Source organism: Perissodus microlepis, chromosome 6, assembly GCF_051167445.1.
Source record: "Perissodus microlepis isolate ML-2025 ecotype Zambia chromosome 6, ASM5116744v1, whole genome shotgun sequence".
Lineage (NCBI taxonomy): Eukaryota > Metazoa > Chordata > Actinopteri > Cichliformes > Cichlidae > Perissodus > Perissodus microlepis.
This window is the reverse complement of record NC_140466.1, coordinates 2,580,001-2,593,639: the sequence shown is the minus strand read 5'-3', so window position 1 is coordinate 2,593,639 and position 13,639 is coordinate 2,580,001. Positions and strand designations below refer to the sequence as shown.

At 41.5% G+C, this 13,639-nt stretch overlaps 1 protein-coding gene across 4 annotated transcripts in view; it reads left to right on the top strand.

Moving 5' to 3' along the window:
• sorcs1 (sortilin-related VPS10 domain containing receptor 1) overlaps positions 1–13,639 on the top strand; it is a 182,539-nt gene that overhangs the window by 159,028 nt on the left and 9,872 nt on the right. For 3 of the 4 annotated variants that reach the window (XR_014800431.1, XM_084930170.1, XM_084930169.1), the window contains exons 17-23: positions 1,189–1,302; positions 4,780–4,951; positions 6,134–6,320; positions 6,965–7,098; positions 9,412–9,538; positions 10,736–10,848; positions 13,401–13,535. Coding sequence is in view for 3 of the 4 variants with exons in the window: in XM_084930170.1 (XP_084786296.1) it covers positions 1,189–1,302; positions 4,780–4,951; positions 6,134–6,320; positions 6,965–7,098; positions 9,412–9,538; positions 10,736–10,848; positions 13,401–13,535 (982 nt within the window). In the remaining variant the exon portion in view is untranslated. The remainder of the gene's footprint in view (positions 1–1,188; positions 1,303–4,779; positions 4,952–6,133; positions 6,321–6,964; positions 7,099–9,411; positions 9,539–10,735; positions 10,849–13,400; positions 13,536–13,639) is intronic. The other variant, XM_084930168.1, reaches the window with a different exon arrangement.

Genomic DNA, 13,639 nt, shown 5'->3' with positions numbered 1-13,639 from the left:
TGCTGCCATCTGTTTGTTTGCTTTGCTGACATCCGTGCACAAGAAGCTTCTGTTTGTGGCACTTGGATCAGAGTCGTTTGGTTTCTCAGTAGCTTGTAACTCAAAGGAAAGCGTGGGCTCTGTTTTGTGGGACACTCGCATACATCATCACCGAGGGTATGATGGCATCACCTGGAGGACAGAGAACAACAAATAGCAGCGGCTAATTGTTACGCGAGGTATTTCCTTGTGTTTGGCACAGAGACCTGGTCTTATCAGTTGTAGAGATGCATTTGCAATATGTCCCGGGGTTTAAGGAAACTGGGATTAAGTGAGGGATTAAAAGATAAGAGATCACCGTGAAGGATAACATCCTCCAGATTATAATTGCAGAGCAGCTCTGGCACATTCTCCCGGTGGCTGCTGCTGCTAAATGGAAACCAGTTAGCTGCTCAAACATATAACTGTGTGTTTGTGTAGTCATTCCCATAACTGTGTGGCATCGTCACCTCTTGAAGGACAAAGTGTTCAGTGGAAAAAAAGATGATATTTCACACCTGCTTTTGTGCTGGTGACTCCTGATATCACAGCTGCAGTCACAGAGAATGCTTTTCTACATTAGACAAAAAATATTTTCTTTGAATTATCAGCAGTTTTAATGTTTGTTTTTCTGTGTATTTATTTTTCTGTTTTCCTCACGTTGGTCCCATACCTGCAGGTCTCTCGAGGAGGACTGCTTTTGAAATGAGCTCTATCAAAACCATAAATCACTGAGCCTAATAGCTTTCATTAACAATCACAACACTTTTGCATCTGTGTGCATGTCGCGCTAATTGGGGCAATTTGTCCCTATCATTTTGGGGACACAGCGCTGCTCTGCCTTTTAATTTATGGCAGAAACAACTCGTGGGCTGTGTTTAAAGAGCACCAAAGAAGCAGCTGCTGCGGCTCCTTTGAAGTCGATACTTAGATGACATTAAGTTTCCATGTTGAATTTCAATCTGAAATGATCTTACAATATGGAGCCTCTTTCGGTTTAGAATATTTTATTAACTTTTGATTGATTTCCCTGTGAGTATTATCAGCCATTTTATAAGCAGGTGTCACACTTGTAACAGCCTTTATCTAATTTTCCAATTGAATTTTCCAAACGCTGTCTCCTCCATGTCCCGATTTAATGACGCCGTCTGTTTTGTCGGATCGTTGCAGTGATTACGGCTTTGAGAGACGGACGGACGGCAAGTGCACCCCTGCCTTTTGGTTCCATCCATCATCGATGTCCAGGAGTTGCACCACGGGGATGACTTTCCTTAACAGCACCGGGTGAGGATGAGAGCTGACTAGAATCAGCATGCACAGTCTCAGCAGCGACTCGCAGGGATTGGATAAAATGAATGGTGCATTTGAGCCGAATAGCTCAGGGTGCTTTAATTAGTTTCTCAGGGATGACACGGCCGGGCCGAGGAAAATGTGGGCTGAATGATCAAACCTGCACTTTTAAAAAACAATCATGAACCAGCAAGGATAAAGCACCGGTAATAAAAAGATCTTCTTTGGGTGAAAATTGTGTCAAGAATTTCAAAGAGGGATGAACGAAAAATTCAATGCCAAATCCAGTGTGAGGGTGTGTGAAGTGCGGTGGCTTTTTCCACAAATAACTCAAGCGCCCAGGAAAAAAGTCTGATTTAACATTGATGATCACAATGTGGATTAAAGCTCAGAGCTAAATGGTCCTCAGGAGAAATGCATTTAAAAAATGTCTTAAATGTTAATAATAATGGGACTAGTCCATTTTGTTCACTTAGGAAAACATAAGCAGAGGTATTGTGAATAAAACTGATGGCGATAGATGTTCACCATCTTACCCAGAACATAAGTAGGATTGTTGGGGATCAGATGTACGATGCTTGCATATTCTTCCTGTGCTAACGTGGGATTTTCATCCCACAGCCCAACGACCTATGCTTTAGTTTCATTTGTGCTTCTAAAGTGCCTGAAAGTGTGATTGGGAGCATGAATGAAAGCCGTTTCTCTGAGTTAGCCCTGCAATAACTCCTCTCTCCCTGTGACAGCTGGGGCAGTTTGGAAACGTCATGCTGTGAATTCAGAAATGTGAAGAAGGCTTATACAAATTTGAAAACTTGAATTTTGCTAGCTTTAGCGTATTTGACGCCCAGAATAAGAACTGCTTCTGCTAAAAGTCTAAAAGTCTGCTTTGGAAAAGAGTGGATTACTATAATTACTATAAGGTCATAAAGGATTAATGATTATTTCTCTGACTAAAAGGTTTGGAAGGTGTCACTTTGCGCTCTCAGCTGCAGAAATCTACCATTTAGGTTCATTACTAGACTTTAAGATTACTATGTGTATCTTTTTTTTTTTGCAGTGAAAAAATAATTTTAAAGCAAAAAGTATTCAAAGTTTACAGGAAACTATTCAGGGAACTGCCCTTCTGTATATAACTTTGGCAGCCTGGTGACATGTTAGCATTATCTGGTGTCGTTTTCACCAGACATAATTTTCTTTTTCTCAATATTTATTTATTTATTTTTTGACAGAACCTTTTAAGATAGAGAAAATGTCGGGAAAAATAATTAGATCACATCCCTACAATCAGAAATAAATGTGATCGTGACAAGACGAAACATTTGTGTTGTCCTGATCGCATGGCCATGAAGCCGTGTTTGTGCAGCAGTGAGCTGTGGTGCTGTATCCATCCGACTTGGTTGTTTATGTCTTGCACTCCAGACACCAGACGGTGCATCCTGATGCTATTTTTGTGTGTGATCTCTTTAGAATGGCACACGGGTGGTTTAGAGGTGTGGAGATTGAATTTTTTCCCAGTTCCTAACAGAAACTAGTGTTTTAGTTTAATTGATGATTCCAAATTGGTCAGAGGTGTGGATGAATAGTAATTGTTGTCTGTGTACCTCCCCTCTTGCCCAGTGTCAGCTAGGATAATCTATCACCCTCTGTTGCTCCAGCTGGATAAGTGGTTAAGAAGGTGAATTAATGGATGGATGGTAGGTTGTGCACTCCAGCACAGTTGTGGAGGGTCAGGAGGGTGTAAGTTGATCTCTCATCCAAAAAGAAACTGACTTTCATTTCTGAACACATGTAAATGTAAATATTTAATGCCTTGTAAAACAAGGCACTTTTTTTTAAAAAATTGATAAAGATTTGAGTTGCAAAAAAAAAAAAAAAAGATTGTAGGTGTACAATGACAATAAAGGGCTATTTTTTTCTATTCTATTTGAGTACATTAACTTTTATGAAAATAAGATTATTACTATTATATATAGCTTCTTTGGATGGTGTTTTATCCTTGAGCTTGAGGGTCCTGCACAGTATCTTAGCTGTTCCTAGGACTGCACTCTTCTGGACAGATATCTTGGGTGTTGTTCCTGGGATCTGCTGGAGCTGCTCGTTTAGCTTGGGGGTCACTGCACCGAGTGCTCCGATTACCTCTGAGACCAGTGTTACCTTCACCTTCCACATCTTCTTGAGTCCTTCTCTCAGTGGGCATGTGGCAAGAAATACCAAGGGCTGAGTTCCTGATGAAGGCTCTTAGGGTCCTGTTGATCTTGTACAGTTCTAGGTACTTGAGGATCCATGTGTGGGGGATCGAGTCATAGGCTTTCTTGCAGACAATCCAGGCAGTGCACAGGTTGGTCAGTCTGGTCTTTCAATTTCGAGCAACTGCTCTGTCTGTCAGTAGCTGGTGTTGAGCTTCTCTGGTATTCCTGCCAATTCCTTTCTGTGTCGCACTCGTGGTTCATGTATTGAGCCATGTGCCTGTACATCTTAGCTGCTATGATGCCTGACAGGAGCTTCCATGTGGTACTGAGGCAGGTTATTGGCTGGTAGTTGGATGGGAAGGTCGCTGCTGGGGATCATTAGGAGCCTTCAGTTACATATATATGTGGAAAGCCTAAGGGAGGCAAGTCAGCAACACTGTTAGTGACAGTCAACATGATATTAATTAGTCAGACACAGCATGAAACAGAGGAGTCAGGTTAGAGGTGGGTTGCAGAGTGGCTTGCAGTTCTGCAGCAGTTTCAACAGCGCTCCCTACAGGATGAGAAATTGGTGAGCAGTGTGTAACCTGCTGAGGCTGGCACTGAGATCAGCTGATGTGTTTTTCTTTTTGCTTATTTGTTTTTTAATAAATTAAAGATCAGCAAGGTAGCAAAAGCTAACTCTAAGCTTTCTTACATAATTCATGTCCAGAAGGACTGTCATACACCCTCCCTTTCTATTTAAAGATACTTGGATAAAGAAAACATAATTTTCTGACATGTAGTAAGGATTGTAAAATATCAAATGCTGTACTCTGAATATGTATAACAACCAACATGATTAAAGAAAACATGCAACACAATATCTCTGTGTTTGAAAAATGGCACATTCATTGTCACCGGAACATTAATCAGGGTAAGTCCTTTTTAAAATTTCTGAAGGAGCCTCAGCACGGCTCTTTGTTGCAGGAACATTGACATTCCCACCACATTTTAGAGTTTCTGTCAAAGGGCACATTGTTTGTGTTAGCGTCTACGCCCCTCACTACACAAACAGCACTGCTGGCACTTCAAATTGAAAAGGTTTTTTTTCCTTTTTTCTGTTAAGTTTTCTTGTGAATCTAAATGAGGGAAGTGCAGACAGATTAGGCTCTGCTGTTATTTTAAACATAAATATAAATAAAAATATTTAATACAAAGAGAAGTTTATACGAACCTTATATGAAGTTTGTGTTTGTCTGATGGCACATCTAATCAGTTTCATTTGCTTTTCCACCTTCAGCTACAGAAAAGTGGTCTCCAATAACTGTACAGCTGGTGTGAGCGCAGAGTACACAGCCAGGAGGCAGCAGTGTCCTATCCAAGCACCCAAAGGTCTCCACCTGGTTACCAGTGAGGGTTCGCTGACAGCCGTGTTAGGCACCAATGTCACCTTTCTTGTTTTTCTGGAGGAGGTGAGCTGTATCCAATGTTTCCCATGAAGTCACACAGAGTCAGTGTCATTATATTTACAGTGTAAATAAGGGCGAAGTCAGAACTGTTAGCAAATATTAGTGGATTGTTTCAAATGTACAGTTAGATTGGAAATGGCTATCTGGGTTGTTTCTATAGCAACACCAGCATCCTCAGCTGTGACTGTGCTGTATCCGCTCATATTTTCCTGTGTTCACACTCTAAACTAAACATACATGTTTAAAGGGAGAAAAAATGCCTTTGTACACCTTTTTTTTGCTTTTTATGACCAACAGTACTCACATACTTTGACATAGTTACACATCAACACTTCCAGAGAAGTGCACACAGTTATTAGTGATCCTAAGAGGTGTTGTCGTAGTAGTAGTGTTATGCTTTAGGGTTCAAGTTACTTCTCATCATCATTGAAAACAAAGAAGATACTCAGACAGGGACTGCCAACCTGAGGAGCCCTGAATGCAGTAGCACAGTTTCTTTTAGGTGGGACTTCCTTGTGATTATAGAGTCAGCTGTGCGGATTGTCTTTGTTTTTAAATGCAGATCGTAAAGCAAAGTAATTAATGACATTAATGACACTGACTTTTTTAGCAAGAGTGACTTCCTATTTGTTTCCCCTGTCTGAACACAACATTCTGGAAACAAATAGAAAAAACCCAAAAAACATTTTTTTCACGTATAGAAAAGTAGAATGACATTTACATTTAACTGCTATCTGCTCCAGTGAAACTCTTATATCTGGAAATTATCCTTTGTCCTCTGAGAGGGTGACAGCGTCTGCATGTAAAGGCAGCAGATCGTGACCTGTGCTCCTGTTGGAAAAAGTTGACAGTGTGCAAACTGTGACTCACAGCGTCTTTTACAAGCATCCGTACATGATGAGCTAGGACTGAGATCCATGTCACTATTGACACTGTTAACTTTGGAGTAAAGTCAGTGTCTGACAAAAGTATTTCACGCCTTGGAAATGAGACTGAGCTGAGTGACCACACGGACAATCGCAGCCCTTAGCAGGGAGTGTGATAAACATTACCTACACATATTGTGCCTAGAGGGAAAACTGTGCTCTGTGTTGGTCAAATGTAATAAAAGCCACCTCAAACCAGAATGAATATTTCATAAAAGGCCAGACCTGCAGATTTCCTGGAAGTGTTTGTCCTGTTCAGGGTGACGGGGCGAGGACGAGCATCACTCTGGACTTTGGAGATGGCCACGCTCTTACATATTCCAACGTGAGCTCCATCGAGGATGGGATCAAACACATCTACAAAGCTGTGGGAATCTACCGAGTGACTGCTACCGGGGAGAACAGCTTGGGCTCAGAGACCGCCATGCTCTACCTGCATGTCACATGTGAGATACCGAGTTTTGTGAAAGATGTTTTTGTGCATTTATTTAGATTCTCCAGTGTGTCTGCTCTTCGTTTCAGCTCTTTCCACTTTTTATCAGAGTCTATGGAATTGCTGTTTCCTGCTTGTACGACATTCTATCCTTTATCTCTTCACAGAACATGTTCCCCTCCCTTAGCCAAACAAACAAGTGAGATAGAACAAATCCCATTTCTCTTCCACTCAGTTCAGCTTATGCTTTGCAGCCACTCAGCCCGCAGAAGCCACGGCATCCTCATACGTAACAGGGCTGACCACCCCCCGTGTATTCAGGGGGTGACAGATGTAACGGAGCTGACTTATTGATCAGGGAGCAATGTTGCCCCCACCAATCTGTCAATCCTATGTGCCAACCGTACAAATAGAGCCACCGCAGGCTCCAGAGTGCCACGGATGAAAAATAGTACACAGATGGCAGCCGGTAGTCCCAGAGCAAGAGCGAATCTTGAACAAACTCACCCTCCTTACCCACCTATAAACCCCATCTCCTCCCTCTTTTTTCCCCTCATTTGAACCAACAAAGTTATTTCATTTATTTTTATCCTCTTTTCACATACTGTGGCGCAGAGCGTCGAGTTCACACTGTGATGTATATGTGTGCCTGAGTAGGTCAGCTGGAGTATATCCATCTCTCAGCTCCATTTGTGGCTGTGAGGAATAAGGAAGTGAACCTGACTGCTGTTCTGTGGCCCGGCCAAGTGGGAACGGTCACCTACATCTGGTGGATCGGAAATAACACAGAGGTACAGCGCACTAAAGAAATTCACCACTTCTCTCAGTACTTCTCTTCTTCTTTTGCCCATTTGCAATTAAGTAGGTTGCTGACTCTTCTGGTCCAAAATGTGAGAATCATTATTTTGTGGAGCTATTTTTGTGCATGCAGGTTGGAAAATTTGTAGCCTTGTTAATCAGCGTCAATAAAAATGGTGGAACGTGCTGACCTGTTCACATAGTACCTTAATTACTGATAAACAGTGAAGTGAAAGCATCTTAGTGTTAGTGTAAAAATCCTCCAATTCTAGGGCCTGCTGCAGTCAGGCAGAGCTGATCAATCACACAGAGTTAAAGGGTCAGAAAAGACATATTTTTCTGTTAATCCCTTTGCGGCATCTAGCCATGCGGATAGTTTCAGCTTGGGGGACACAGCTTTGGAGATATCGGCCTTTGAAGACAAAAGATCTGCATGGATTTTGTTCAGAATAGCGAAACGTGACACTTTAAAAATGGAACAAAGACTTCTGGAAACACTGCAATTCAGAATCAGTTTACAAAATAAAATTAATCAGCTTCCACCTTGCTGGTGGATTGAGTGACCATTATGTTTAGTGTCATTCATTTAACAGAGTATTTGCGTGATTATGCCAAAAGTACCAGGCCAATAACTGAGCATGGATAAACAGTTTTTTGTCAAAAAAGGGCATTGGCCTTGGCAGAAGATATAAAACTATTTTTTTAAAAAGTAAAATATATAATCCTCGCACATTCTCACTGCCATGGTGCAGGTAAAATAAAAATTATAAATGCTACTGGTGATGGCGATGTGACCTATTAGGATAGTGCTGCCATGTGTATCACTGTCTGATCAAGTTGCTTTCAAAGTGCTTAAGTTGTCACGTATTGTGGAGATGTAAAGAGCTAGCTTAGCTCTTAGCACGGGGGATCCCTCATGCTAAGAGCTAGCTTAGCTCTTAGCACGGGGGATCCCTCATGATTCATGAGTGGGTAGTTAGCCAAGTAAATGTAAATAAGACCACAAGGTTAATGTTGACTCCACGGCTACAACTTCTGATACAAGATGAAAATCAGGTCTATGATGTTAATGCACCAAGTTAGCTTGCTATAGTTGCTTAGGGTTAGCTTTGCAACTCACCATTGGTCAGCTGGTTGCTAGTAAGTGATGTCAGCAGTGATGTCAGCAGTGATGTTAGTCATCATCAAACAAGAACTTTGGCTGTCAGACACTGACACTTCTCACCATACTACACACAGCAGTGCTGCTTTGACTTCCTAACAGTTAGCCATTATTCAAAGGTTTTACATGTAAAAGGCTAAACAGCATCTCATGCTACCGTAACCACAAAGTGGACAAACACAGCAAAGCTCTTCAATAGATAAATAAAGTTGGTGTATCTGCTCAAAGGCTGCAGGTGGTTCCTGGAGTCATTTCCCCCCACTGTGGTATGAAGATGAGATGCAATAGCACCCTAAACTTGAAAATCACCCTAAAGTGAAAATTTAAAACTGGTGGTGGGAGGAAAAGTTTGTTTAAATAAAGCATGAATTTGTCAGAGAATCAGTTTTAAATTTTCACTCTGTCTAAGAGATGTGCTCCTTGTGCTATTGGAAAAGTAGCACACCGATTGCTGCTGTTAGGATTCTATTAGAATTTCCTGAAAAAGTAGAGCGTTGTTCCTCCAAATATAGCAACTGTCAGAGTGCAAACACGCTGACCCCAGCTTTACTAGCATCAACAGGATTAGCAACTAATGTAATCAATACATTAGATGTTAGAGAACCATAACATTTAACATGACACATCAAAAAATTTATATTACAAGAGAATAAAAGAAACAATTCAAGCATTCTGGTCTGAGGATGCACTGCTATAGCTGTAGAAATGCTCCACTCCTCTCTGTCTGTGTATTTGTAGCTGGGTAAATGTGTTTGCTCAGCACTAACAGGGGCCTTTCCACAAGGACAAGCAGTTCTGTCACTTGGTAATAAACAGTGGCAGCATTAGCATCTTAAAGCTATCTGAAGAACAAATGGAGACGTGAGTAATGACAGTAAGGAGCTGCTGGTGTCACACAGGAAACTCCCTGTAGGCCTCTGTGCTGCATGCAGCACAGCACAGACTTTAGCAAAGCTGTGTGTCATCTTGCGTGTGTGTCTGTGTGTGTTTTTGTGAGTCGGCCAACAGCCTGACACCTCTGTAGTGTAAATAACAGCAGTGTGAGATGTTAACCAGCCGTTGATAAGGGTCTCTCACGGGAGCACGTACAATCTGACTCCCCATCTCCCTCTCCCCTTCTTCCTTCTCTCTCTCGCTCCCCCAGCAGCCAGTAATCACCCTAGAGGGAAGTGTGGCGTACACATTCTCCCGGGAAGGCATCAATACAGTCACTGTGCAGGTGTCTGCAGGGAATACTATTCTGCAGGACAGAAAAACCATCGCTGTACACGGTGAGCCGAATTTCTCACTCAGTGTCCACTGGGAATCTGTTGCTCTGTAAACAGGCTGATAAGTTTGGTCTCCACAGTAGAATAATAATGCTGCTTCCCTTTGATGATGTTATACTTCTTAGATGTCATTCTTCTACTTAATGTTTTAAAAATAATCTGCCATTGTCCAGACTTAGAGGTCATTTTTAACCATATGCTAAAACTTTTCCTTTGCTAAGCTATAACAGAAATTGTATATAAATGACAGCTGTAGCATTCCTTTTGTTCAAATAGGGCCGTCTGTGGCTCCAAAACGCAATAATGATGTCGTCCAAAATGTTAACATTAAAGCTTTAAAATCTCGAGTCCAAACATGAACGTCCACATGTTCATATTCGCCTTTAAATTTCTCTTTTTCTTTCCTCTAACTCAACATGATGCATAACTGATGATGAATTTCTCTGAGACAAATTCCCCTTCTTTTTCCCAGTTATTCACCATTTAAGCTTTAATTGAAAAGATGCTTTTATTGGCTCAGTAAACACTGCAAATCATTACGAACTGTTACAAAATAAGTGATACGAGCTTGGAGGAGTTTAGAGCAGAGCTGCTGCTCCTTCACACTGAAGCTACCTGAGGTTTCTAATCAGGATGCCTTCTGGCTACATCCTCTTGGAGGTTTTCACCCAGTTTGGAGGAGAGGCCCAGGAGTGTCTTAGGAGAGATTGCATGGCTCATCTTACTTTGGAGTGCCTCAGGACCTGCTAGGAGGAACCTGAAAATGTGGCTTAGAAACTGATGTCTAGAATAACCTTCTGAGCTGCTGCCACTGATACTGGACTTTGATTGATTGGCAGAAAATTGATGCATACATTACCTTTGAACTCCCAAGATTAATTTTTCAAAGTTACTACACGTGATCCATTATCTTAACAACTACAACACAAAGCATGATGAATACTTTATTAAGAACATCAGCAGCTAAAAAAATGACTGAGCTGGTACAGAAGGACAGCGCTCTATCATCTATGTTCTCATACTGCAGCTTTTTCTCCCCTTGTAAGATCTGAATGGAGGCCGAACCTGAAAATAAAGCCTGAATTTAGTAAAAAGAAAAAAAAGCACACATACATGATCTGAATCTTAAAACCAAACTTTGCATTTAATGACAGATGAAAGGCATACGCTCCCCTCACAAATTTACTTTTCTTCTTGCAGAATATTTCCGATCTCATCTGCTCGCCTTTTCATCAAACCTGGATGAGCACAACCCCGATATTGCAGAATGGAGACTGGATGTGAGCCGAGTCATTAAGAACTCTCTGATCCAGGTAAAGTTCTCTCTGGCTCTTTTGTGGCAACCGTCGCCTTCCTTTGGTAAATACTGTCAGCGCTCAGCTGGACCTCTGAGTGCTGCGTGACCTCCCCGAGGCTTGGAGACATGAATCTGACTTTTATGATGATAAATGACAAGGCAAGAGGGAGAAGAGGGAAAAAAGATAGTTCAAGAGCTGGCTGATTGCTGCTGCTCGCGGACCCTCAGAGTTCAGGGCCGTACAGTAACGAGATTGTGTACAGAAGAATAAACGTCAGTGCGGGTCTAATGCGTGTTCTGCGCTGACCTGAAGGAGCGCTCGGAGACGAGTGCTTTGCAATCCGTCAAATGGACGACACGATTCAAACCCACACATGACATGTTAGGTACAGAGTTTGCCTCATTAACTTGCTGTTATTTCTTCCAGCGTCCTCAGAGTGTCAATACGTTTTCTGAAGCAGAGAAGGAAGCAATCTGAGCTTTCCATCATATTTTCACACTTTTTAATCTTGCAAATCAAAACGGATGCTAAAAATATACAGCCTGTCTTCAGTCTTCACTGAACACGTCAGTTCGCTATTGACATCTTTTTTTTCCATGACATCCACAGCCCGGAGGCCAGAACGCATGCCGAAAAAACAACAACAACTTTCAGACAAAAACACGACGCACTGGTTAAAACCCAGCGTGTCGGGAGGAAAACCCAACAAGGGAAAGCTGGCAGCCTCAACTGGAATCAATAAGGCATCCAGAAATTCATGTTTTTTTTATTACACCAGTCCTCCCAACCCAGCTCATCAGTTTGACTTTCTTTAAGTGGCGATCTGAAAGTGAGCTCCAAGTGAAGGGCTGCCATTGGTTGAAAACCACACCTGACCTTTAAGATTTCATTCATGCTCGAGATGAAAAACTTATCTCAAAGGTGAACCCTGACGTCCCTCTTTCCAAATTACATACGAGATTCTGTACGAGCCAGCCGAAAAATAAAGCATCAGTGTAAGAAAAGCCTAAAATGTAAAACCTGCGGCGGGGTTATATTTTCTTAACGCCGGGCCACGCTGTTTGCATCTTTCAAGCCAAAACAGATATTTTGACAAAAAAAATACTATCTATTTAGAAAAAATAATATTTTTGCTCTATCGTATTATAATTCAATTCAATTTTATTTATACATCGCCAAATCACAACAACAGCCGCCTCAAGGTGCTTTATATTGTAAGGTAGACCCTACAATAATACATACAGAGAAAAACCCAACAATCATATGACCCCCTATGAGCAAGCACTTTGGCGACAGTGGGAAAGAAAAACTCCCTTTTAACAGGAAGAAACCTCCGACAGAACCAGGCTCAGGGAGGGGCGGGGCCATCTGCTGTGATTGGTTGGGGTGAGAGAAGAAAGACAGGATAAAGACATGCTGTGGAAGAGAGACAGAGGTTAATAACAAATATGCTTAATATGTGCTTTTCAATAAAAATAATGTTCACTAGAACACGTCAATAATAATATCATTTAGTCTTGCCTTGCAATCCAGCCATCATCATGACAGCAAAAAAACACAAACTGCTTAATTTTTTAAACAAAATATTTTCCAATATGGCATCAAAACTGTCTGTTTCCCACTGCGGTGAGTTTACTGCAGGATGGAATACAATCACGGACACGCGTCCAGCACCTTTGAATGAACACAGTAACAGTTAGGACATTTAAAGGAGACCTTATTAAATCATCTGTGATTCATTTATTTTAACCCTGTTTTTATTTAAAAAACTAATAAAGCAAGTTGCTATAATTAATCAATTGTAATTACTTTGATACAGGAAATTGTAATTTCTCCATGTAATCGTGGAATTGTAATTTTATGCTTTAATTTTTTGTAAACTTTCTTCTGCAAAGCTGCTCATCACTCAGAAACAGCACTTTGAAAATGATATTCAAAGCCTCGTTTTGGACTGCAACGCACATTTAATCCAGCAGATGGCGGCTGACGCAGCACTGTTCAAAGCAGGACTGAAGTTAAATGTAGCTTGGACTCCAGTCAGGTTCAGGAGTAGCAGACATCCTCTAATCAAATGTACTGTGTGGCACATTTAAAATTATGATTAAAAATGGCATAATCACTTTTTTTTTAATCAGTTTGTTTCCTCCTGTGACCCTGAATTGGATAAGTGGAAGAACATGGATGGATGGATGGAATTTGTTACCTTGAGGGATATTTGTGTTCATGTTTTGCAATAGTTTGATGTTTTGGAAACTTAGTTTCCTTTAGTCCTCCTTCCTTTGTTGTTTTCCCATTCTGTTCTTGCTGGAGACGTAACACTGATCTTACTGATCTTCTCATGTGAGTAAGTGAGAACATTTCTAAAACCTCAGACTGCAGTAAATGTTTAAGCTCGAATGATAAATGGTTGCAGCCTGAATCCAGCTAAATTCTGGTCGACGAAGGACCAAAAATATGAGCGAACGTTGACTGTCAGAGCTTTTTTGTACTTATTGTTAAGGTTTCATTTCTGTGAGCTGACTGCTGCAGTTCAGTCTGACCCTATCCACTCTACTGTCCTCCTCTAGGCTACAGGCGTGAGAGAGGATCAGCTCCTGGTCACTGTCCTCCCAGGTTTACCCACAGCAGCAGAGTTTTTCCTCCTGCCTGACAAACAGATAACTGAGGGGAAACCAGAGAAGAGCTCAGCTCATTTAGATCAGGTGAGGCAACAACACCTGCTTTCTGACCTGATGCATGTCCTCCAGACTCGCTGCTTTTCCCCATCTCCACAGTGTAGGTGGATGGATTTCACCTTGTTATCCTC